At 47.6% G+C, this 23,713-nt stretch overlaps 1 protein-coding gene across 7 annotated transcripts in view; it reads right to left on the bottom strand.

Moving 5' to 3' along the window:
- Positions 1 to 1,146: 1,146 nt before the first annotated feature.
- Positions 1,147 to 23,713, bottom strand: part of MX2 (MX dynamin like GTPase 2) — a 44,111-nt gene continuing 21,544 nt past the window's right edge. For all 7 annotated transcript variants that reach the window (XM_010354512.2, XM_030914597.1, XM_030914602.1 and 4 more), the window contains exons 6-14: positions 21,057 to 21,195; positions 15,921 to 16,119; positions 14,056 to 14,134; positions 11,417 to 11,539; positions 11,124 to 11,265; positions 8,209 to 8,367; positions 6,988 to 7,064; positions 3,082 to 3,336; positions 1,147 to 2,090 (exon numbers count right to left, since the gene is read on the bottom strand). In XM_010354512.2, the coding sequence (XP_010352814.2) occupies positions 1,848 to 2,090; positions 3,082 to 3,336; positions 6,988 to 7,064; positions 8,209 to 8,367; positions 11,124 to 11,265; positions 11,417 to 11,539; positions 14,056 to 14,134; positions 15,921 to 16,119; positions 21,057 to 21,195 (1,416 nt within the window). In that variant the 3' untranslated portion in view covers positions 1,147 to 1,847. The remainder of the gene's footprint in view (positions 2,091 to 3,081; positions 3,337 to 6,987; positions 7,065 to 8,208; positions 8,368 to 11,123; positions 11,266 to 11,416; positions 11,540 to 14,055; positions 14,135 to 15,920; positions 16,120 to 21,056; positions 21,196 to 23,713) is intronic.

The following is a 23,713-nucleotide window of genomic DNA, read 5'->3' as shown; positions in this document are numbered from 1 at the left end:
CAGAATCCAGAGAAAGATACATCTGCTGTTTTAAGCCACTAAGTTTTGGGGTGATTGTTACACAGCAATAGATAACTGGAACATATCCCCGAATTCCATGTTTGGAAGATTGCAAGTAATCGATCAATGTCAGTCTTTCCAAATCATTTGGTTTGCTTCAGGCCAGATCTGCTGCCTTTTGAATTAGAGATACCATTTTCCAAGTTTTTGGTCATTGCTCGAGTTTTGTGTTCAGAATGCACATGTCTATTTTCTTACTTGCTGTAATGGACCAAATTATGCATCCCCCGCCCACCCCCCACCGGCGCCACACAAATTCATATGTTGAGGTCTTAACTCTCAATGTGACTGCATTTGGAAGTAGGGTCTTTAAAGAGGTGATCAAGCTTAAATGAAGCCCTGAGGGTGGGGACCTGATTCAAGAGGACTGGTGTCCTTGTAAGATAAAAGAAAGATGCCAAGCATAGACCTCGTGAAAAGGTGGCAGTCTGTAAGCCAAGGAGAGAAACCTCAGGAGAAACCAAACCTAGCAACACTTTGATCTCAGACTTCCAGCCTCTGGAGGTGGGAGGAAATAAATTTCTGTAGCTTAAGCCACCCAGCATGTGATATTTGTTATGGCAGCTATAGCAGACTAATACACTAACATTTGAACACAAATCAAAGAGACATCTGCAAGAGACCTCTTGGGGATGCTGGTCAAGCTGTGATTTTTGACTTGAACTTTCTTTTCCAATATCTTTTACAGCAAATGAAGAAAGAAATTCATATAATCTTTCTAAAATTACCCGTAATGATGATCACTGGTGTGAAGTTCTCTGTGTGTGTGTGTGTGTGTGTGTGTGTGTGTGTGTGTATTCAGAGACAGTCCGCTCTCACTCTGTCACCCAGGTTGTAGTGAATGGTGCAGTCATGGCTCACTGCAGCCTCAAAGTCCTGGGCTCAAGGGATCCTCCTGCTTCAGCCACCTGAGTAGCTGGGACTACAGGTGTGCACCACCATGTCTGGCTACTTACAAACAAATTTTTTTAGAGACAGGGTCTCACTATGTTGCCCAGTCTGGTCTTGAACTCCTGGGCTCAAGCAATCCTCCTGCTTCAGTCTCCAGAGTCACTGGGATTATAGGTATGAGTCACTGAACCTGCCTACATTTTTAAAAAGTTTCTTTGCTTTATTAAAATCCTCTTCAAGACTTAATAGAGCAATGGTAGCTCATCATAATCAGGGAAACAAGAAGAAAAGAGAATCACTCAGGCTCCTTTATAGGGGGGAGTGGAGAAGCCGGGAAACACAATGACAGTGACCCATGGGAAGCAGGGGGCATGGCCAGTGGATCTGAAAGGGACCAGCTAACGGTCACTAAATGTCCAAGGCCTGGGCTTCAGCAATAGCCTCAGGTATCTCTGTCACTCCACGGCACTCATTCGTTCAGTGAGATGTCATTTATTAAGCAGTTACAACGTTGCAGGTGCTGTGCAAAAGACTGGACATACAAAAGAATTTGACCTGGACCTTCCCACTCTGGGGTCTATAATCTTGTAGGGGGAAGGGAACACAAATGCAAATTAGTAAAGAATGAGAGCAGTAGCTTAGGACACTGCAACTGTGTGCTACAGGGCCCAAGGACTGGAGACCCACCCCTTCATGAAGGTCAGGGAAGAGCTGGGTGGTGGAGAGAGCTGAGCCTGTGTAGAGCCCTGATGTATGCTCTGATGCTGAGGGAGCACGGTAGAGATGGACACAGATAGTAACAGAAGACTGTGGCCCCGAAAGCAGAAGCAGCACCCTGCACCATCTCCCCTTAGAATGAATATGTACAAGAAAACAAGCACAGGCACCGCCGCCCTTCAGTGGCTCTCTTTGCTGGAGAACTGACAGAGCGCGTGCCGTGCCTGAGTGAGCCGGTAAATTCTCTCCTTAAGGATTTTTCTCTTGGTGGCGGTCTCACTGTGCTCTTGAAGCAGCCAGGAATAGCGGTTTTTTTCCTGTAGTATCTGCATCATGGCTTTCTGCAAGGAGTCACCATTCTCTCGGAGCATAAAATACTGAATTATAAATGGGATCTGGTTGGCGAGACGTTGGCTGGTTTCCTGGAAGAGGGAGAAAGAAGGGTTTGCTGGAGTGGTCTCAGCCCAAGGCCTGTGGTTGCAGAGAGAAGGCCTGGAGTTCTTGGATGGGCATATGGTTGCCTTACGAAGCTCTGGTGGGCCCGCCCACCTCCACTCCAGTGGTCAGCATCAAGCCCACGAAGGTTCCATCTGCACTGACCCCTCTTTACTTCCAGGCATCCCCTCTAGCACTAAGAATCCCCCTGCTAGGCTAGCAAGCCCATACCACCGCCGGGCATCCCCACAGCTCCTCCCTGCTAGAGAGAACCCCCGGCCCAGGACTCCCCTGGCTCCCTTCTGGGTATGCATCAGGGCCATTTCGAATCCTCCCCTCATTCCATCTTCATAGATGCAGCCAGTGTGTCTGGCAGCCAGGTGCCCATGGCTGGGAAACCACTCTATTCTGATTGAGAAAGGGCTTCGGGAGGTGGGTGTCTTTGCAGTTTAAAAGCTATTTTTCCTTCCTGGGCACAGTGATACTTGCATACTGGATAGAAAGTCAGAGGCCAAAAAGTTCATTGGGTCACAAAATCTAGGGAAAGGAAATTTCATTCCTATCTTGTGGGGCTGGCGAGTGTGGCACGTTAGTGCCTTCTGAACACCAAAGAAAGCTGATTCATAGCCATTATCACTGACGTTTGTTGTATTTTGCTGTATTCTGATCATAGTAATTTTGTAATTCATGGACTGCATATGAAATATAAAGAATTTTGGGGTCGGAATTAATTTTGAGTACACGCTCTGCTCACTTTAAAAACTGATTGTGGGGAAATTAATTAAACATGCCTTCGCAGGGCTCGTGTAAAATTATAAATGAGAAAACACATAAGTAGTTTATCATAGTACAAAAGGGCTTAATACATTGTAGTGGTCCCTCCCTCCTTCCCTCAGCAAAGCCTCTCTAGGTTAGCATAGTCCCTGCTCAACTCCACAAATGCCAGAGAGCACAGATCCTGCCCCCCGGGGAACTCACGGAGAAGTAGGCGTGCAGGTGGACACCTATTTCATTAAAGGAGGAAACTGAAGACTCATTAATGGGAAAATGCGAGTTCAACTTCATATTCTGTGAAGGCTTCGCCACAGGGTTAAAAATATCTTCTCGGACTTTCTTCACAACAACACTGTAAATCTGATCTTGACAAAAAACAATCTGCTCCATTCTGAACTGAAGTTGGATCATGTTTTCTGCCTTTTCTGTGTGTCTCACTTTTATGTCTTCAATCTTGCTCTGGTTAGATAAGAAAGACAAGCACATTACTTCTTTTTCTTCTTTCCTGGTGGCTTAAACACATTTGGAAGTACTATGATGCTGAACTCAGAATTAAAATGAATCTGAGGTCAAAGACGTCCTGAGACTTGAAATGGTGATTTTTAGAAAGTCCCACTTCGCCCTTTCTCTCCTTATGAACCTGGCTTCTTCACTCCCCGCTTGCAACATACCTTCTGTCCTGCCCTTTCTTCCTCTACGGCCATCCCCAGTCCCTCCCACACCACCAGCTTTCTGCTCCTTCATCAGGAACAGGCTTAGTCCATACTGTTGGGACGGTGTCAGTCATTCCTGGAGTTCTACTTCTGCTGGAATGGTTCCAGTGCTGACACTGGGATAACAGTGTGATATACCTGTTTCCCAGGAATCCCAGGGCTCCTACGTCACCCATGCAGTCAAGGAAGAAAGAGGTTGACTGGGCACGATGGCTCACGCCTGTAATCCCAGCACTTTGGGAGGCTGAGGAGGGTGGATCACTTGAGATCAGGAGTTCAAGACCAGCCTGGCCAACATCGTGAAACCTCATCTCTACTAAAAATACAAACTTAGCTGGGTGTGGTGGCGAACGCCTGTAATCCCAGCTACTTGGGAGGCTGAGGCAGGAGAATCACTTGAATCCGGGAGGCAGAGGTTGCAGTGAGCTGTCACACCATTGCACTCCAGCCTGGACAACAAGAGCGAAACTCTATCTCTTTTTTTTTTTTTTTTTTTTTTTTGAGACGGAGTCTCGCTCTGTCGCCCAGGCTGGAGTGCAGTGGCTGGTTCTCAGCTCACTGCAAGCTCCGCCTCCCGGGTTCACGCCATTCTCCTGCCTCAGCCTCCCGAGTAGCTGGGACTACAGGTGCCCACCACCTCGCCCGGCTAGTTTTTTTGTATTTTTTTTTAGTAGAGACGGGGTTTCACCATGTTAGCCAGGATGGTCTCGATCTCCTGACCTCGTGATCCGCCCGTCTCGGCCTCCCAAAGTGCTGGGATTACAGGCTTGAGCCACCGCGCCCGGCCCGAAACTCTATCTCAAAAAGGCTGGGTGCGGCGGCTCACACCTGTAATCCCAGCACTGGGAGACTGAGGCAGGTGGATCACCTGAGGTCAGGAGTTTGAGACCAGCTTGGCCAACATGACAAAACCCCATCTCTACTAAAAATACAAAAATTAGCTGGGATGTGGTGGCAGGCGCTTGTAATCCCAGCTACTTGGGAGGCTGAGGCAAGAGAATCGCTTGAACCCGGGAGGCAGATGTTGCAGTGAGCCGAGATGGCACCACTGCACTCCAGCCTGAGTGACAGAGTGAGACTTCATCTCAAAAACAAAAAAAAAAAAAAAAAGGAAAGAAAAGAGGTGATGTAGCAGAGAACGGGGATCACAGGGTCACTGCTACGGACTGAACATTTGTGTCCCCCACCCCCGAATTTACATGTTGAAAACAAAGTAGAAAGGTAATGGTATTGGGAGGTGGGAGGCAATTAATCATGATGGTAGAGCCTCATGAATGTGACTGAGGCCCTTATAAAGGAACCCCAGAGAGCTCTTTCCACCGTGTGAGGGTACACAAGAAGGTGGTGGCTGTCCGCAACCTGAAAGAGAGCCCTCACTGCCACCTGACCATGCCCATACACTGATCTCAGGCTCCCTGCCTCCAGAACCATGAGAAACAAATTTTTATTGTTAATAAGACACATCCAGTTTGTGGGACTTTGTGATAGAAGCTTGAACTAAGACTGTTATGTCCTGGCTTTGAGTTTCTTTTTCTTTTTTTTGTTTTTGAGATGGAGTCTCGCCCTGTTGCCCAGACTACAGTGCAAGTGGCATAGTCTCGACTCACTGCCACCTCCGCCTCCCAGGTTCAAGTGATTTCCGGCTAATTTTTGTATTTTTAGGAGACACAAGGGTTTCACTGGGTTGGCCAGGCTGGTCTCGAACTCCTGACCTCAAGTGATCTGCCTGCCTCGGCCTCCCAAAGTGCTAGGATTACAGGCGTGGGCCACTATGCCTGGCCTAGGCTTTTGAGTTTCAAACAGACTTTTTAAAACTGAAAGCAGAAGCAGTGGCTTGAGAGTAAGAGGGTGAGTTTCAGAGGTGAAGTTTCACAGGTGCTGGTTCTTTCTCTCTCTCTTTCTTTTCTATTTTTTTAAGTATATGTGACAACTGTGAAAGAAAAGTAGAATCTTGGGGCCACAAACTTACTATACCAAAGGGAAAGTTAACTCTTTCTTTTGTTCCCAAACAGAAGCTGTGATTTCACATGCACACTTTATCCGATGTAAAATGTAGATTTACTGAGCGCAAGATGAATGCATGATTGACTTGCCCTCCACGCCTTTCTTTTCACATATAACGTGTAGATTCATTGAGTGCTGGTCAGAGTCTTACAAGAGTGTGACCTCTGCCTCATTGCCTACCCTCCTTCTTTCTTCCCCGCTTGCTCTTTCCTTTTCAAATACTGAGGTTCCTCTAAAACCCTCGATAGGAAAAGCACAGGTCACAGATCGCACTGGGACTTGTGTTTCTTTTTCCCAGGTACATCCTCGACCTGGGCAAAATAAACCTCGGATCGAGGCAGATCTGCCTCAGTCACTTTTCGGTCTACACAACGATGGACGGTAGACCCTCTGGGAGCAGAAGTGGCCTGTGCTGCACTCCTCAAGATTTGTGACCCAGGAGGCAACGCGCCCCCCAGGCTCTGATGTGGCTCTGGGGAGTGCGCAGGCCATGGCCTTGGAGAGCCCCATAGTCCCTGGTATGGAGCCGGGAGCTGTTGCAAGGCTGTGTCTATCCAAGGGCAGCACAAAAGAGGTGAAGAGCCTTGGTTAATGCCAGAGTTCCCACGGCCCAGAGCAGTTGGACATGCAGCAGAGTGCTTCATGTGTCCCGGTGGGGGTTGGCAGGAGCTCAGGGACCAAGGCACCAAGGCCTGGGAAGGACAATGGACATCTTGGTGACTGGGGACCAGGCAGTTCACCCACCCCATGAGCAGGCACCTGGGACTCAGACACAGCCCCTGAGAAAGTGGGCGAGAGTCAGAACTGAGATTTAATTTTTACCAACAGGCCAAAAGGGTGAAAGAAGAAATTAATTTACATGATGGAAAAATGACAGAAATTGTCCTTCTTGCTTGCCTGTACTATGGAATGAGATTTCAATCCACGAGCCCAGGCCTGGGCAGAAGAGGAATTTTATTTAGAGTCCATGTGGCACATGTCCTCTCTTGCCTTTGCTGAAGGTAACTCAGGGAAGAGTTGCTAAGTAGAAACCCACAGAGCAACATCTTTGAGTCAAACATACAAACTTGGGAGTAGGACTAGTGAACAATGCTGTGCTTTATGCTTGAAAAAGATTCAGCCTACCAGCTCATCCTTGGTGGAGCCCCACGTCCTGCGCGAGGTCATGCAAAACAGATGGCAGGGCACGGGCCTCCTTTCATTTCTCCTGGGGAGTGAAGCCTCCTCCTGAGCAGAAGCCAAGCAGGCAGGTGCTCCTGGAGTCGCCAGCCCCGCCAGCCTGCCATTGCATCCCTGGCCTCATGGTTCCAAACGACAGTGAACATATCCAGCTTCTCTCAAGGTTAAACAGCCAGTGGTCCAGGTGACTAGCAAGTGAACTCTGGGCGCTTACCTGAACAGTATGGTTAAGGTTGAAGAATTCACCAAAATGTTTTTCGGCCATGTTAATGAAAGCTTGCCAGATAATTTCTGACCAAAAAAAAAAAAAAAAAAGAAAAGAAAAGAAAACATCAGTAAAACACAAGCAGAAATAAAATGGTTAAAGACACAGGGAGGATGACTGATGATACCCTGACCCATTCCAGGAGACTGAGTTTCCTAGGCCGGCAGACCAAGATAGGAGAGGGTAGGACGTCATTCCAGGGACATGCAATCCAGCCCTCGTGCAGCCTGGGCAGGTCCCATCCACTTCCCGTGCCTGTGTGCATGTTAACCTCTGACTATTCTTTACATCATCAGGGGTCCGCAACTTCCGGGCTGGACCAATTCCAGTCCACGTCCGGCAGATGTGCAGTGAGCTAGTGAGCATTGCTGCCTGAGCCCCACCTCCTTTCACATCTGCGGTGGCACTAGATTCTCACAGGTGCACAAACCCTGTTGAGAACTGCACATGCGAGGGATCTAGGTTGCATGTTCCTCATGAGAAACTCATGCCTGAAGATCTGTCACTGTCTCCCATCACTTCCCCGGTGGGACCGTCTAGTTGCAGGAAGACAAGCTGAGGGCTCCCACCATGATGAGGATTCTACATTATGATGAGCTGTGTAATTATTTCATTATATATTACAGTGTAATAATCATATAAATAAAGTGCACAATAAATACAATGCAGTTGAATCATCCCAGAGCCATCCCTCTCACCCCTCACCGGGCCTGTGGAAAAATTGTCTTCCATGAAAGCAGTCTCTGGTGCCGTAAAGACTGGGGACCGCTGCCTTACACAGCTGTGTTGGGGACTGCGTATGATACAGATGAAGCACGTGTGCACCCTCTGCCTGCCCCCTAAAGACAAGAGAAACCATCTTCCCCGCCTCCTCCGTGTGTTTGAAGGACAGTGATGGAAAGCGCCTACAGCACTCAGCATGCTTCCCCATCTCCTCAAAACCTCAGTACGAGTTCTCAGGCAGAAGGGCAGAATCTGCAGCTCTGACCGGCTCCCAGGCCTTGCCAGTGCTGCTGGCTCACAGACCACACCAAGTAGCAATCTAGCACACCAGTGAGCTGGTCTGCAGGCTGTGTTTGGTAACTCCATTCCAATCTCTTCCTCCAAGGCATTGGGGTCTATGGAAGGTACGAGAGTGATGGTTTGGGAGTCCTGCATGAAAGTCCTCACCTACGGCTTTCTGGAGCATGCTAAGGGCGGGCTCCACCAGCTGCTGGATGTACTGATGCACGATGGTCTCAAATGTCTTGTAGTTGACAAATCCCAGAAGCTCCTTGCCTCGATACTGCTTTTCATATTTTTCAACTTCTTCGTGGATAATATTTTTAACTGCAACATTGAACAGACCTCCATGGTGAATTCTAATAATTCTGCAGACGTTGTAAAGCTAGCAACAGTTTTTTAAAGTCTTGCTCCCCACTGTACGCAGAGGCAGTGTTGCAAAGTGGAGTTTTGTTCACAATGAGAAAAATATTCATGGTCTAATAACAGGAGTTTAAGAAATACTGACTTTTGGGAAACAAAAATCTTATTCTATGAAAATGTGTTTCAATTGAAAGTCATCACCCCAAGAGAGAAGTTACTATTTCTAAATGGTAGGAAAACAAAAACAAAAACAAAAACAAAACAAACAAACAAAAACCTGATCAGAGGCCAGGTGTGGTGGCTCACACCTGTAATATCATCACTTTGGGAGGTCGAGGTGGGAGGATCACTTGAGGCTAGGAGTTTCGAGACCAGCCTGGGCAACATAACAAGATCCTGTCTCTACAAAAATAAAAAAAGATTAGCCCGGCATGGTGGTGTGTGCCTCTAGTCCCAGCTATGTGAGTGATCGCACCACTGCACTCCAGCCTGGGTGACAGCAAGAGCCTGTCTCTGAAAAATAAAAACAAAACTAAACACAAAAATCTGATCAGTTAAATGAATATGGAAAATTAATCTTGTACCCCTCACCTCCTAAGCATATAGCCACAGATTACAGTTGGAGGGATCTTACCACAGAGGTAAATAGTGCTGTTTTCTCCAAGTGCCAGAACAAAAACACAACAGCATACACACAATGAGATGGTTTGGCTCTGTGTGCCCACCCAAATCTCATCTCAAATTGTGTTTGGCTTTGTGTCCCCACCCAAATCTCATCCCAAATTATAATCCCCATGTGTCAAGAGAGCAGGTGAAGACACCTTGGGGAGCAGTGACCCCAGGTCCTGCCCTGGTGGACGAGGATGCTGCAGCCCCTGGGCAGGGGGAGCTCCCTGGGACTTGGAGGTGGTTTGTGGGTTAGCATGTCAAGGCAAGATAGGTCACGCCAGGAAATTGATAAGGTCTCCTGGTGGGAGGTGACTGGATCATGGGGGTGGTTTTTCTCATGCTGCCCTCATGATAGTGAGTTCTCACGGGATCTGATAGTTTAAAAGTGTTCAGGGGCTGGGAGCGGTGGCTCATGCGTGTAATCCCAGCCCTTTGGGAGGTGGAGGAGGGCAGATCACCTGAGGTCAGGAGTTCGAGACCAGCCTGGTCAACGTGGTGAAACCCCATCTCTACTAAAAGTATAAAAACCAGCTGGGCGTGGTGGCACGCAACTGTAATCACAGCTACTTGGAAGGCTGAGGCAGGAGAATTACTTGAACCTGGGAGGCTGAGGTTGCAGTAAGCTGAGATCACACCACTGCACTCCAGCCTGGGCAACAAGAGTGAAACTCCGTCTCAAAATAAATAAATAAATAAAGTGTTTGGCAGCTCTCCCCTTGCTCTCTCTCCTGCCACCTTGTAAAGAAAGTGCTTGCTTCTCCTTTGCTTTCTGCTATAATTGTAAGTTTTCTGAGGCCTCCCCAGCCATGTGGAACTGTGAGTCCATTAAACCTCCTTTCTTTATAAATTGTCCAGTCTTAGGTAGTTTTTTATAGCAGTGTGAAAATGAACACACACACACATGCCCTACTGGCACCTGGGCTGGAGCACATGGGAAATGAAACTTTGCCAGGTGAAGCCAGCAGGCTCTTGTCAAACCAGGGATCTCCCTGGTCTTGAATTAGGGGCAAAGAGAAGGAGGATTGGGATGAGTGGAATTGTTTGGGTGACCTGAGCACATTTTAGCACTTAAAAAACTGCTACTTCATCTAGTCTTTACTTATTGTTGAAACCAGATCATCACACCCTAGACCTTCCAGAGGGGGAGATGGTAAACGATTTCATGTAGACTCCCCCCTCCCACGGTCCCCTGGCACCCACGCTGAGCTCTGTCTTAATACCACCAAAATAAATAAGTATCCCAGGTCACTTTTTCTACCAGGCTGAGGTTTAGCTGCTACTAACGAAGGCTTCGTGTCTGGTGTGTCCACAACAGGCACCATGGCCAGCCAGCAGTTGTGCACTCAACTCAGTGGCTGGAGAGCCTTCATGTGGGGCTGGCCCCCAGAGTCATCTGGACCTCTGCTTTGGGCACAGGCTTCCCTCCAGGCACTCAGAATAGCGGCCCTGAGGTACCCTGGGCTGCTCTGCGAATTCCTCAGATGGGCATGGAATACCATTTAGCCTCAAAACTAAGAAGCAAGGCCAGGCACAGTGGCTGACATCTATAATCCCAGCACTTTGGGAGGCTGAGGCAGGTGGATTGCTTGAGCCCACGAGTTCAAGAGCAGCCTGAGCAATGGTGGTGAAAACCTGTCTCTACCAAAAAGTACAAAAATTATCTGGGTATGGTGGTTCACACCTGTGGTCCCAACTACTCGGGAGGCTGAGGTGGGAGGATCACGTGAACCCGGGAGGTTGAGGCTGCAGTGAGCCATGATTGCGCCACTACACTGCAGCCTAGGCAACAGAGGGAGACCCTGTCTCAACAAAACAAAACAAAACCAAGATGCAAGAGGACGTCAGAGGCAGTGGAATTGCCCTGTGTTGAGTTGCTGAGGTCAGTGCCCCATATTTCTGGGTCTTGGTCCTTGAGGGACAGTTGCTGATTACCAAGCGTTCCAGGGTCTTGGATGGGCGTGTTCTGCTCTGGGCACACTTATGTGCTGGACATAGCCTCCAGTCTAGGTAAATACCACCCTGTTTTGCGGGCAGCCCTGCCCAGAACTTACCTTTTTGGGTATTAGTTGTAAGTATGACTACCCAGTTTTTAAAATCCTCTCTGATTTTGTTGTATAAACGGGTCTCATTCTCCCTTACAACTTCTTCTCCTTCTACTAACTTTTCGATGTCCTGATTAAACATCTTGATTTTCTGAAAATGATATAAAGTCAACAGTCTGTGCTGAAATCATATGAAAGAACTGGGACCGGCGTTGCAAGGAGATGTCCACCCACATGCCTCATCTCATGGGTGAGGAGGGGGAAGGACGCAGTGTCACGTGGAGGCCCGCGGAAATCCTCACCTCAATCAGAAAGAACATCTTGTCGGCCTCCTGGCTGGGGATGTCAGCCCCGCAACGTCGCAGCTCCTCGGTCGCCTTCTGGTGGCTCTCCCTTATTTGTTCTTCTAACAACGGGAGCGATTTCTAAACAAAACAATTGCAAACAATCAAACTACGGTTTAAGAGATTGGCCAACATATTTCTTTGGTATATGGGTAGGAACCCTTTAAAGCATGCAGGAAGATCTGGAATTTTTGTTATTTTGTGAATCCCAGTGAGATAGAAACTGGCCAAGGAGCCCAAAGAGAGTTTTGCATGCAACAGGCACGTCCCACAGCTTGGATGGCTTGGCTCGGAATTTTGCATTCTGCTGTGCAATTGTGGAGTGGTGAGGAATCGGGTGGTGGACAGTTTTTACTTTTGTTTTGTGGTGGTTGTTTGATTTGGCTTGGTGCCTTGTAATTCCAGAATAAGAACACTTGAATATAATGTGCAATGTCTTAGTAAAATGGGATTTTTGGTGACAATGTGAGTGTTATAAACTGATAAATACTGTGTCTTGGGGTTGGCAACACACTCCACACCTCATTTAATCCCCACACTGTCGTATGCTGCCAGTTTTTTTGTCAGAGAAGTAACTCAGGCTCAGAGAGTCCAATTACTTGCTATCTTCACAGACCTAGTGAGTAGCAGTGCCCATTCGCACCCTGCCTACCAACTCCCCAACCCTGCTCGTAAACACTGCAGGTGAAGACACCTTGGGGAGCAGTGACCCCAGGTCCTGCCCTGGTGGACGAGGATGCTACAGCCCCTGGGCAGGGGGAGCTCCCTGGGACTTGGAGGTGGTTTGTGGGTTAGCATGCCAAGGCAAGACAGGTGATGCCCAGAAACTGATAAGGTCTCCTAGGCTCTTTTTTGGGAGATAGTTTTTATCTGTAGGCAAAGTGTATTACCTTCTGATATTTCAAATTGTCATTGTTTTAATTCAGTCGATTTAACATTTAAAAATTAATTTAAAATATTATAAATTTTAAATTAAAATATTTGTGTTGAAAAAAGTTATAAAAATACAACATTTTTATGTTTGCAAAAACCAGATGTTTTTCTCAATTAGACACGGATATAGCTTTCAGAAACCTCTTCTGCAAACTTAGTGAATTCCACTGGAATCAGTGATTCTCAAAGTTTGTTTCCAGGAAGACCTGGGAACGTAGAAATGCAAATCCACGGGTCTTACTTCTAAGTCAGAAACTCTGGGTCTGGGACCCAGGAATCTAAATTTTTTTTTTTTTTTTTTTTTTGAGACAGAGCCTCACTCTGTCGCCCAGGCTGGAATGCAATGGCGTGATCTCAGATCACTGCAACCTCCCCCTTCTGGGTTCAAGCCATTCTCCTGCCTCAGCCTCCCGAGTAGCTGGGACTACAGGTGCACAACAGCACGCTGACTAATTTTTGTATTTTTAGTAGAGACGGGGTTTCACCATGTTGGCCAGGCTGGCCTCGAACTCCTGACCTCAGGTGACCCACCCGCCTCAGCCTCCCCAATTGCTGGGATTACATATGTAAGCCACCGTGCCCGGTGTGCCCAGCAGAATCTAAATTGTAACAAACATTCCAGGTAATTCTTGTGTGCCTTAAAGTTGGAGAACCACTGGCTCCTTCCAACCAAATTTTCTTTGAGTATGTGCTTCCTGGCTCAAGTAAGTCATTGCTTTTGTTTAATACACAATTTAGCATGGGCCAAGTCCTAGGATCTGGAATAATCTTTGCTCAAAGGGTAAACTTCAATCTTCCCATGTTGCTTGGCCTCATTTGTGAAGGTTTAGGCAAGCACTAAAAATATTCAATTTCTCAATAACCACCAGACCAAAGTTTTTCTATAATTGATGATGTCATGAGGCCCTTGTCTGTAGTTGTCTGCTTTTGAGAATCCATAAAAATGGATTTATTTCTTACAAACCAATTATTTCTTAGAAGTTTGAGGCTAGAAGAATTTTTTTTTTTTTTTTTTTTTTTTTTTTTTTTTTAAGACAGAATTTCGCTCTTGTTGCCCAGGCTGGAGTGCAATGGCACGATCTCGGCTCACTGCAACCTCCACCTTCCGGGTTCAAGTGATTCTCCTGCCTCAGCCTCCTGAGTAGCTGGGATTACAGGCATGTGCCGCCATGCCCAGCTAATTTTGTATTTTTAGTAGAGATGGAGTTTCTCCATGTTGGTCAGGCTGGTCTTGAACTCCCGACCTCAGGTGATCCACCGGCCTCAGCCTCCCAAAGTGCTGGGATTACAGGCATGAGCCACCATGTCTAGCAATAAAAATTTTTTTTTACCAGGAAGTATTAACAACATTGAAAAAAGAGAACTTGCTCGCTCAGTGGTCAGTCCTTTTTATATTGCTCAACTGGTATTACAGTTTGTTGCCTTCTCTTCCCCCTCCCCACCTCTGTTGACCAATTCAACCCTTTGTTTTAACACTATGTACTTGTTGCTTCCCCAGTTTGGAAGTTCTTCCTGTGAGCCTATGACGGTGAGTGAGACAGTTTTCAGAGGGTACTTGTTTGCTTGTTTGGACAGAACAGTGGGGCATCTTAGCCAATTCCAGAGCAAGAGAGTGACTTGGGCATGCTGTATTGATCACTTGTCACCCAGCCCACGTGGCTCACTTGGATGTGCGTGATGAGTTCAGCGGTAAGTCTTTCTGCCAGTCGGGGAACCGTGGCTGATCCCTCCTCCAGGAGAACTCTGAAACGAGACAGACACTCATGCATTCAGGAAGGACTTGTGTACCATCTTGCTAGCACCGGGCTTTGTATGTGGTAGGTGAGCCCAGCTCCCTGGGGCAACACATGCCATCAGAAAAGCCAGGTGGTGCATGAGCAAGACGCTTGCCACCAGCCTGTACCCAAGCAAGTGTGGGCCAGGAAGCTTCCTTCCCTTCTCCCTTTCTATCATCCCCACAAACCCATGAGGTAGGTCATCTTAGCTACAGGAAAACAAACCCAGCCTCATAGAGATTAACTGAGTTGCCCAGATTAGTATTTTATTTCTCATCACAAAAGTACAGTGCTTACTAAGTGCCGGGCACCAATCTAAGGGCTTTATAAATATTAACACATTTAGTCATTTAACAACCCACTTTAGAGCAAGAAAGACTGAGACACAGAAAGATTAAGCAGCTTGCTGCATTTGCTTGCTGCAGCCACACAGCAGGCAGCGTGGCTGCAGCGTGTTTGCCAATAGCAGGAATTTAGGATGAAGCACACAGGATTATCCCCTAGCACTGCAGGTGCCTCTCACTGCAAGGGCCAGCTCTCAGCAAGTAGGCACTCAAGGATTTCAGATTTCCCAAAGACCTTGAGAAGTGGTTCGCAAAGGGAGGTCCCTGGACTGGCAACATTAGCCTCAACCAGGAAGAACCTGTTAGAAGCAGAAAGTCTTGAGCCCCTCCCCAGACCTCAGAGCAGGGCAGAGCTAGCGCTATTTTAAGGAACTCTCCAGAGAGTCTGCTGCTTACTCAGTATGGAGAACCGTGGGCCTGATTATTTTGAAATCTCCCAGCTAGGGGAGGAGAGTTTTCTTCTCATGTCCTCTAGTGCTATTGAAAACAGTATGTTTAATCCACTCAGAGCAGGAGCAGAGAGGAAGAAAGAAGGAACCGGGTGGTATTTACTGAGTGCTGGCTGCTGGCGCTCAAGACCTTTGTGTGTGTCGTGTTATTTAATCCTAATCACATCTTGGAGAAGATGGGAAAGACAAAATTCAGAGAAGGCGGCCCGTATTGTAAGATCACATAGTTAGCAAGCAGCAGACCTGCTCCGTCCAAATTCACTGTTTTCCCATTAGCTCTCCTTCAAGCAGGAGTGACCCGTGTGCTACTGGATCATTCAGGAATAACAAGTTCCAGAATGAAGGGGAAAAGAGCTCCATTCAATGGGGGAAATCCCAGCGTCCTACAAACTACAGCGTCTCTATAGGATAATTTCTATTTAATAAAACCAGTTATTATTAAATTTCTGTGTAATAAAAACAAGTGATGTGCTGGCGAATGACTGTGGGCACTGGAGGCTCTGAAAACGTGGAGACTTCCATAGAGCAGGTTTTCCTGTGTGCCGCTTACAGTGGTAAACATGGGTTTCTGGAAGTTAGGAGCTCTGTGTTCAGTCCTGCTCCCATTCACTGTTGGACCTCATTATTCTTATCTATGAAAATGGGGGAAACGTCACCTGCCTTATGTATCTCTTAATAAAAGGACTCAAATCAGAAAGCAAGTGAAAACATTTTGGAAAACCAAAGTGTTCTATGCTTTACGTCATGATACATTCCAGTTTTTAATCAGCACCATCATTAGAATCTAAAAAACAATAATGTGTCTAAATAAGCCAAGAAATTTAATACCAAAATAAGGTGAGGCTAGGTTATACTACTTTGTGTAATTTGTGCATATACTTTGGTCATCATCCGGTCAACTCTGGCAGACGGGCTGGCTTTTCATGGAGACTAATTCCAGGGCTTTCCTGAAGAGTCTCACCTGAAACATGGATGTGTTTGGAAGAATGTAATCTCTTTCTTGGTTGCCTCTGCCAAACTCAGTCTGTTCATGATCTCCTGCTGGCCCCGGCACTTCACGATCATGTAGCCCTTCTTGAGGGGGTATGTGAGGTTTCGTACCACATTAATGATGCTTTTCTCGGTGCCCTTGTCCATTAGATCTGGTTTGGTCAGGATCCCTGTGAGATGGTTAAAGAAGGGAAATGAAAAGGTCATTGATCCCCTCAAATAGATTTGACTCCTACTGGGCTATGGGCTCCTTTTTTGGCCAGCAAGGTCTTCTGCAGTCTTGATCCTCCAGTGCCTCGTTCCCTCCTCATTCTCTCATCGCCCCTCTTCTTTGCATTTCTTTTGGCTCAGTATCTCACCCTCTCACTCAGTTCATTCGTCCTGGATAGTTGACTTAACAAATAGTTCTTGGATGCCTACTGGGTGCCCAGCACTAAGGCAGCACACATGGTTAGAATGAACTGGCTCCACGCACCATGTTTCCAAGAACGCCTCATTCCCTACTGAGGGGAGTCCCTCTCTAGTGTCTCCTGAACCGACTCTCTGGGCTCCTTCTTGTGGGTACCGCCTCTGATCTCCTCCTCCCCATTTTCCTCTCCCCCTCCTCTGTCCCCACTCCTTCCTGCTTACACTGGATTGAAAACTTTGAATTCCAAGTGCTTTTTTTTTTTTTGTTTATGTTGCTTGAGTGTCAAATAACCACTGCATTTCTTGTTTGTGTGTGTTGAAAAGCCCCTTCCTTCCCTCCTTCCTTCCTTCCTTCCTTCCTTCCTTCCTTCCTTCCTTCCTTCCTTCCTTCCCTCCCTCCCTCCCTCCCTCCCTCCCTCCTTCCTTCCTTCCTTCCTTCCTTCCTTCCTTCCTTCCTTCCTTCCCTCCCTCCCTCCCTCCCTCCCTCCCTCCCTCCTTCCTTCCTTCCTTCCTTCCTGTCTTTCTGACAGAGTCTTGCTCTGTCACCCAGGCTGGAGTGCAGTGGCTCGCTGCAACCTCCACCTCCCTGGTTCAAGCGATTCCCCTGCCTCAGCCTCCTGAGTAGCTGGGCACAAGCGTGTGCCACCACGCCCAGCTAATTTTTGTATTTTTAGTAGAGATGAGGTTTCACCATGTTGGCCAGGCTGGTCTTAAACTCCTGACCTCATGATCCACCCACCTCAGCCTCCCAAAGTGCTGGGATTACAGGCATGAGCCACCGTGCCTGGCCTTATTTTCTGCTATTTTGTCCTTCGTTTTAATTTGTGGGTAAGTCTGGCTATCTGGTCTACTATTCCTGAACCTCTCTCTCTCCAGATAAATTAATCTAGTAATATACAAGAAATAAAGAAGAGTGGATATTGATAAGGGCTACACAGAGAGTTAAATAAAGTGATGTGCTAGCAAATGACTGTGGGCAGAGATGCATGGCGCAGTCTCAGGTTGGGTGGACAGGGAGGGCCTCTCTCAGAAGGCAACATTTGGACTGAGATCTGAATGAAGGAAGGAGTCAGCCTAGTGGAGATGGAGAAGGAGCACTCCAGACCCTGGGTGAGAGGGAGCAGGGATGGCAGAGCCATACTGAACCGTCATGAGCAAGGCAGAGAGCGTGGGAACTGAGATCAGAGAGGCAGGCACCTGGGGCTCTGCTTTCTAAATAAAGGAGTCCGGGGTTCATATGCATATGAAACAGCAGCAGGAGAGAATGTAAACAGGGAAGGGCATGACTTGATTGACATGTTTGAAGGCCAGTGGAGAGGGCACTGCCGTGGGCAAGGTGAGTGCTAGAACAGCAGGAGAATGTTTGAGCAGTACAGGCAGGAGACCATGGTGGCTTGGTCCAGGCAGTGACAGTGGGGATGGAGAGGAGTGGATGGATTTGGCACCCGTTTTGGAGGCAGAGTCACCAGGACTTCAGATACATTGGACTTGGAGGCAAGGGGAGGGAGGACTCAAATGGGACTCTTTGATTTGGCTTTAGAACTGGGTGGGTGGATGGGTTCTGTGAATGAGGTGGGGAAGCCTTGGGGAGGAGGAGAATCAGGATGGAGTATGAAACCAAGAGTTCTGTTTTGGTCATGTTTAACTGGAGACATCGGCCAGACAGCCAAATGGAGTTGTCCAGTTAAGCAAGGTCAAGGTTATAGATACAGCTTTGGGAATCACTGGCATGTAGATGGGATTACAAACCACAGCCAGATAAGATCACTGAATGTGATGATGTGTTGATAGAAGGAGAGCTCAAACCAAGTTTTCCATACTTAGAGGCCTGAGAATTGAAGAGCCATGAAAACAAGGAGTCTAAGAATGTGACTTCTAGCTGGCCAGTGATGGAAGCGACCTGAGAGAGAGAATGGTGAAGGAAGGAGGGAGGTTCAGGAAGGAGGGAGTGGGCAACTGGGGTGACTGCTGCTGAGAAAGGAAAGGCGAGGACAGAGATGTGACCATGTGCTCCTCAGTGCAGAGGGTGTGGGTGACCTCGACAGAAGCAGTCTCTGTCCCAAGAGGGGACAGGAGCTCGGCTGAAGCTGAGGGAGTAGACAGCATCCATCTAGCAATGGATGGGTGGGGAACCAGCTTAGTGAGGGCCTGAAAGTATTGACCCACTGTTCTTTTTGAAACTTGATATTCTCTAAGCCACTGTTATCTTATCATCAAATTTGCTCTATTCTCATCCTTTGGGAGTATTGTGTAGATAGTCATTCAATTTTCTTTTTTCTTTTCTTTTCTTTTCTTTTTTTTGAGACAGAGTCTTGCTGTTTCACCAGGCTGGAGTGCAGTGGCATGATCTGGGCTCACTGTAACCTCCGTCTCTCAGGTTCAAGTGATTCTCGTGCCTCAGCCTCCCGAGTAGCTGGGATTACAGGCATGCGCCACCACGACTGGCTAATTTTTTGTATTTTTAGTAGAGATGGGGTTTCACTGTGTTGGCCAGGGTGGTCTCAAACTCCTGACCTCAGTTGATCCGCCCGCCTTGGCCCCCCAAAGTGCTGGGATTACAGACATGAGCCACCGCTCCCGGCCTCAATTTCCTTTTTAAAAGAATTGTAAAATACATGTAACTCAAGTCTGCAAGGGAATAATTCAACTAATAAAAATAGGATGTTCCCCCCTACTCTGTCTTTAGCTACCCTGTTTTTTTTTTTTTTTAAATGTTCTTTAAAAAATGGTAATAAAATGTACATAAAGTGAATTTTCCTATTTAGCCAGTTTATAGTTAGGTATAATTAAGTACATTTACATTGTTGTGTAACCATCACCACCGTCCATCTCCAGAACTTTTCCATCTTCCCAAACTGAAGCTCTTCACCCGTTAAACAACAATTTCCCACTTCCCCTCCCTCCAGTCTTGGGCAACCACCATTCTACTTTGTCTGTATGAGTCTGACTACTCTAGGGACCTCAAATAAGGTAGAATCATCCTGTGATTGTTCTTTACTTAGTGGAATTTCACTTAGCATAATGTCCTTGAAGTTCACTCATGTTGTTGTGTGTTTCAGAATTTCCCTCCTTTTTAAGGCTAAATAATACTGGTTTACGTATATGCCACGCTTTATTGATCCATTCATCCCTCTGTAAACACTTGGGTTGCTCCCACCTTTGGGCTGTTGTGAACAATGCTGCTATGAACATGAGTCTCTTTCTCTTTTAAGCCTAGCACACTTTTCTCTATTTCTATGCTCGAGCTAGAATGCACAGAAAATTTGCATTTCTGTGGGATGGAGCTGGAGGCCATTATCCTTAGTAAACTAACCCAGGAACAGAAAACCAAATGCCACAAGTTCTCACTTATAAGTGGGCGCTAAATGATGAGAACACATGGACACGCAGAGGGGGGCAACAGACACTAGGGCCTGTCAGAAGGTGGAGGAGGGAGAAGATCAGGAAAAATAACTAATGGGTACTAGGCTTAATACCTGGGTGATGAAATCATCTGTACAACAAACTCCCATAACACGTTTCCCTGTGTAACAAACCTGCACATCCTGCACATGTACCCCTGAACCTAAAACAAAAGTTGACAATAAAATAAAATACCCCAACTTAAAAAAAAAAAAAAGAAAACTGTGCATTTATTTTACAATATAGTTTTGGGCTATACTAAGAGCAGATCGTGTATATCCCATGACTATAGTGATGACTGAATTTATAATCATAACAGCTGGCTGGGGGCTGTGTTTCACACCTGTAATCCCAGCACTTTGGGAGGCTGAGGCAGGTGGATCACCTGAGATTGGGAATTTGACACCTGCCTGGCCAAGACAGTGAAACTCCATCCCTACTAAAAATACAAAAATTAGCCAGGCGTGATGGCATGTGCGTGTAGTCCCAGCTACTTGGGAGGCTGAGGCAGGAGAATCGAACCTGGGAGGCAGAGGTTACAGTGAACCTAGATCATGTCACTCCACTCCAGCCTGGGGGGCAGAGCGAAACTCTGCCTCAAAATAATAATAATAGCTAATATTTATTGATAACTATTGATTATCTGAGTTTGTGGCAATGAGAGGACCAGAAAACTGACTATTAAAAAGTAGTACTAAGTTTCCTTGGAGATGTTAATATTCAAATAGATCCTTTTTTTTTTTTTTTAACTTTTATTCTTTTCTTTCTTTTCTTCAGCGTTAACTTTGTTGACATGCTCAGGTCCATCTACTGAGTAGATGGTATTATATACTTCAGCCCTCAATAAGCCATTCCTAAGGAACAAGCACAGTAGCCTTGTATTCAGCACAGGACACACGGCATATGATACGTTCCAGGATCTTCCAAAGACATGCGGCAACCCTCCCTCCCTTCTCATCCATGCCCTGGAAGCTTGGTTCTTTTTTTTTTTTTTTTGAGATAATCTTGCTCTGTTGCCCAGGCTGGAGTGCAGTGGTGTGATCTTGGCTCACTGCAAGCTCTGCCTCCCGGGTTCATGCCATTCTCCTGCCTCAGCCTCCCGAGTAGTTGGGACTACAGGTGCTCGCCACCACACCCGGCTAATTTTTTTTGTATTTTTAGTAGAGACCAGGTTTCACCATGTTAGCCAGGATGGTCTCAATCTCCTGACCTCATGATCCACCCGCCTCGGCCTCCCAGAGTGCTGGGATTACAGGCTTGAGCCACCGCGCCCGGCCGCTTGGTTCTTTTCTCTTACCGATGGTCCTGTCCCCTTCCGGGTCCACCTCGTGAGCCATACTCAGTGCCTCCGTGGTGGCAATGTCCACGTTACAGGGAACCACCACCAAGTTGATCGTCTGCTGCCTCTGGATGTACCTCTTGATGAGAGCCTTGATCTGATGCCAAAGAATCACACAAAAAAAGAGCACACGTCTCACTTCTGGTCACCCAGCCACACGGCCAGGCAGACAGGCATGATGGCGCAAAGGCAACATTGTCCCACAGCGTGACTCTGGGCTTTGCTGGGCCGAACCCCATCCTGGGAACACCTGCCCCAGTGGCCCTGCCCTGGTCTCTGATGATCTCCCACTTGTCCTTCAAGGCCCATGGCTGGCGTATCTTCTTTCCTGAAGACCCCCTGCATTGAGCATACGCCCCCAGAGCCTTACAGCCCAGGAGGTGAGATAAGCCATAAACACAATGGAGACATATCAGGGAGGGCAAGTGGAATGGAAAGGGCCAGGCACCCCTGGTAGGGCAGCCCTGCAGCAGAAACCTGGGAGGAATGAGGGATGCCTTCTTCAGAGAGCCAGGTGCACAGAGCCCTGGGCAGTGGGAAGCGTGTGTGCACATGCAGGAGTCCGGGCAAAAGTGGGCCGGAGGGACCAAGGGCCGCAGAACCAGATGTGGTGGGGTGGAGTGAGGGGCCATGGTGCAGTGACATGAAATGTGGTCCATGAAGTAGGGGCCTTGGATCGCATGGGACCTTGGAACTTTTACACTGATTGACATGGGAGCCACTGGGGAACTTTAAGGAGTGACAGCATCGGACTTGAGCCTTAAAACACAAGAGCTATGTGGGGAACACTCTTGGGAAGGGTGCTGCCCAGAAGGGCAGAGGCAGAGAAACCCAGCAGGAGGCCAGCAGAGGCAATAACCCAGGTCTGAGATGGCAGCAGCTTGGGTGAGGGTGCTGGTGGAAGTGGGAGGAGACGTGGGCCTGGGCGTGTTATTTGAAGCAGGCTTTGGACTGGACGTGTCACGTGAGAGGAGGAGAGAAGGGAGGCTGACCCCAGTGGTCATGGCCTGAGCCACTGTGAGGCTGGAGGTGCCACTGTCGGAGATGGGGATGTCTATGGGGCAGGCAGATGTCGGGGGGAAGATTGGATGTTGCTTGGACTCACTGAGTTTGTGTACCGATTAGATGCTCAAAGGATGAGGGTGAATCAGCAGCTGGAGATAGGAGCCTGGATTTCAGGGGACAGAGCTGGGCTTGAAATAATGATTTAGGAATTGCTGAAGTGGTATTTACAGTCATGAGACTGGACTGTAACCCAGGAACATAGCAGGGAGAGTTTTCAATGGGAAGAAGGGATCTCTAGGGCATTGCACCATTTGGAGGTCAGGGAAGTGAGGAAGAATTCACTTAAGGAGAGACCAACAGGAGGGAGAGAAAGAACCAGGGTCAATGTGCCCAGATGCCAGCGAAGAAGACTTTCAAGAAGGAGGGAGTGATCAATTGAGTTTGAAAACTAACACATTTGGTGGGTGAACACTGCCAAGCGCTTGTTGCCGGGAAAGTGAAGCTGTACAATAAGGCCATGAATACAGAAAGACCTTTCACAGGGACAGTCTAGGGAGACAAATCAGGCCAAGAATAGAACCTGCCCCCTTCCTTATGAGCATTAATCAGCTTTCACATGGAAGAGAGGCATGAATCTTTCAAATGAAAGACACATGTGTTCTTGCTGGAGGAGCTAAGATTTCCATGAGTTCTCAGGAAGACGGGGAGGGGAGGAAGACAGGGCACACAAGACCAGCAGTCTGACCCTGGCAGTGCCTCTGGAAATCAAAGACGATGAAGAATCTGAGAAGAGACACAACAGTATGATGGGAAAGGGTGGTGGGACTCCAGAAAGGCCCATGATTGTGTGCGGGAAGCTTTGACTATGTGACGAAGCTTGTCCAACCTGCCTTATTTTGTTGTTGTTGTTGTTCTGTTTTGTTTTAGGTTTTTAGCAGCCTGAAGCCATAGTTTTTGGTTTCTGTCTTTAGTAATAAGTGGCAAAGAGGGATGAGGAAGGGGCTTTACTGGCCCAACCAGAAACAGAAACTAAGAACCCGTGACTGTATTCTCTCCTTCTGACACCCCTGGACATCCTGAGGAGTTAAGACTCCTGAGCCAAGTAAGGGCTGAAGTGCCAGGAACGTGGGGGAGGGTGTTCCTTCACAGGCCCAGGAACGTGGAGGACAATGTCAAAGAATCGAGGAATTCCCCAACAGTGGCTTCCTGGTGCTCAAACAGGCCACTTGGAGGCCTCAGCCAGGTTGGTTAGGGCAGGCCCTAGGGCTCCAAGGAGCTTGTGGGACCTGGAGGCCCCGATCTGCAGGAGAGAGGTCTAAGACAAACTAGAGGGGGCCAAGGAGGGTGGGAAGGTGGTGGAGAAGGAGATGTTTAGGGATGGATTTCCAGGCTGGTCTTGATCCAAATTCTCCCTCTGCCATTAACAGTTCTTATCCCCTACTCCTTCACACTCCCAGCCTCTCACAGCCACAGTGACAATTTTCATTGCTCCCTCTAAACTCCTGTGACCCTGTTCTCTCATGCAATTTACTCTAAGAAAACAATTTTTTTTCTCTCTTGAAGGCAGCACTTATACCTGAGAAGGCTCAGATGTGGAGGGACTGTGCACG

This window comes from Rhinopithecus roxellana, chromosome 13 (assembly GCF_007565055.1).
Source record: "Rhinopithecus roxellana isolate Shanxi Qingling chromosome 13, ASM756505v1, whole genome shotgun sequence".
Classification (NCBI taxonomy): domain Eukaryota; kingdom Metazoa; phylum Chordata; class Mammalia; order Primates; family Cercopithecidae; genus Rhinopithecus; species Rhinopithecus roxellana.
This window is presented reverse-complemented; position numbering and strand designations above follow the sequence as displayed.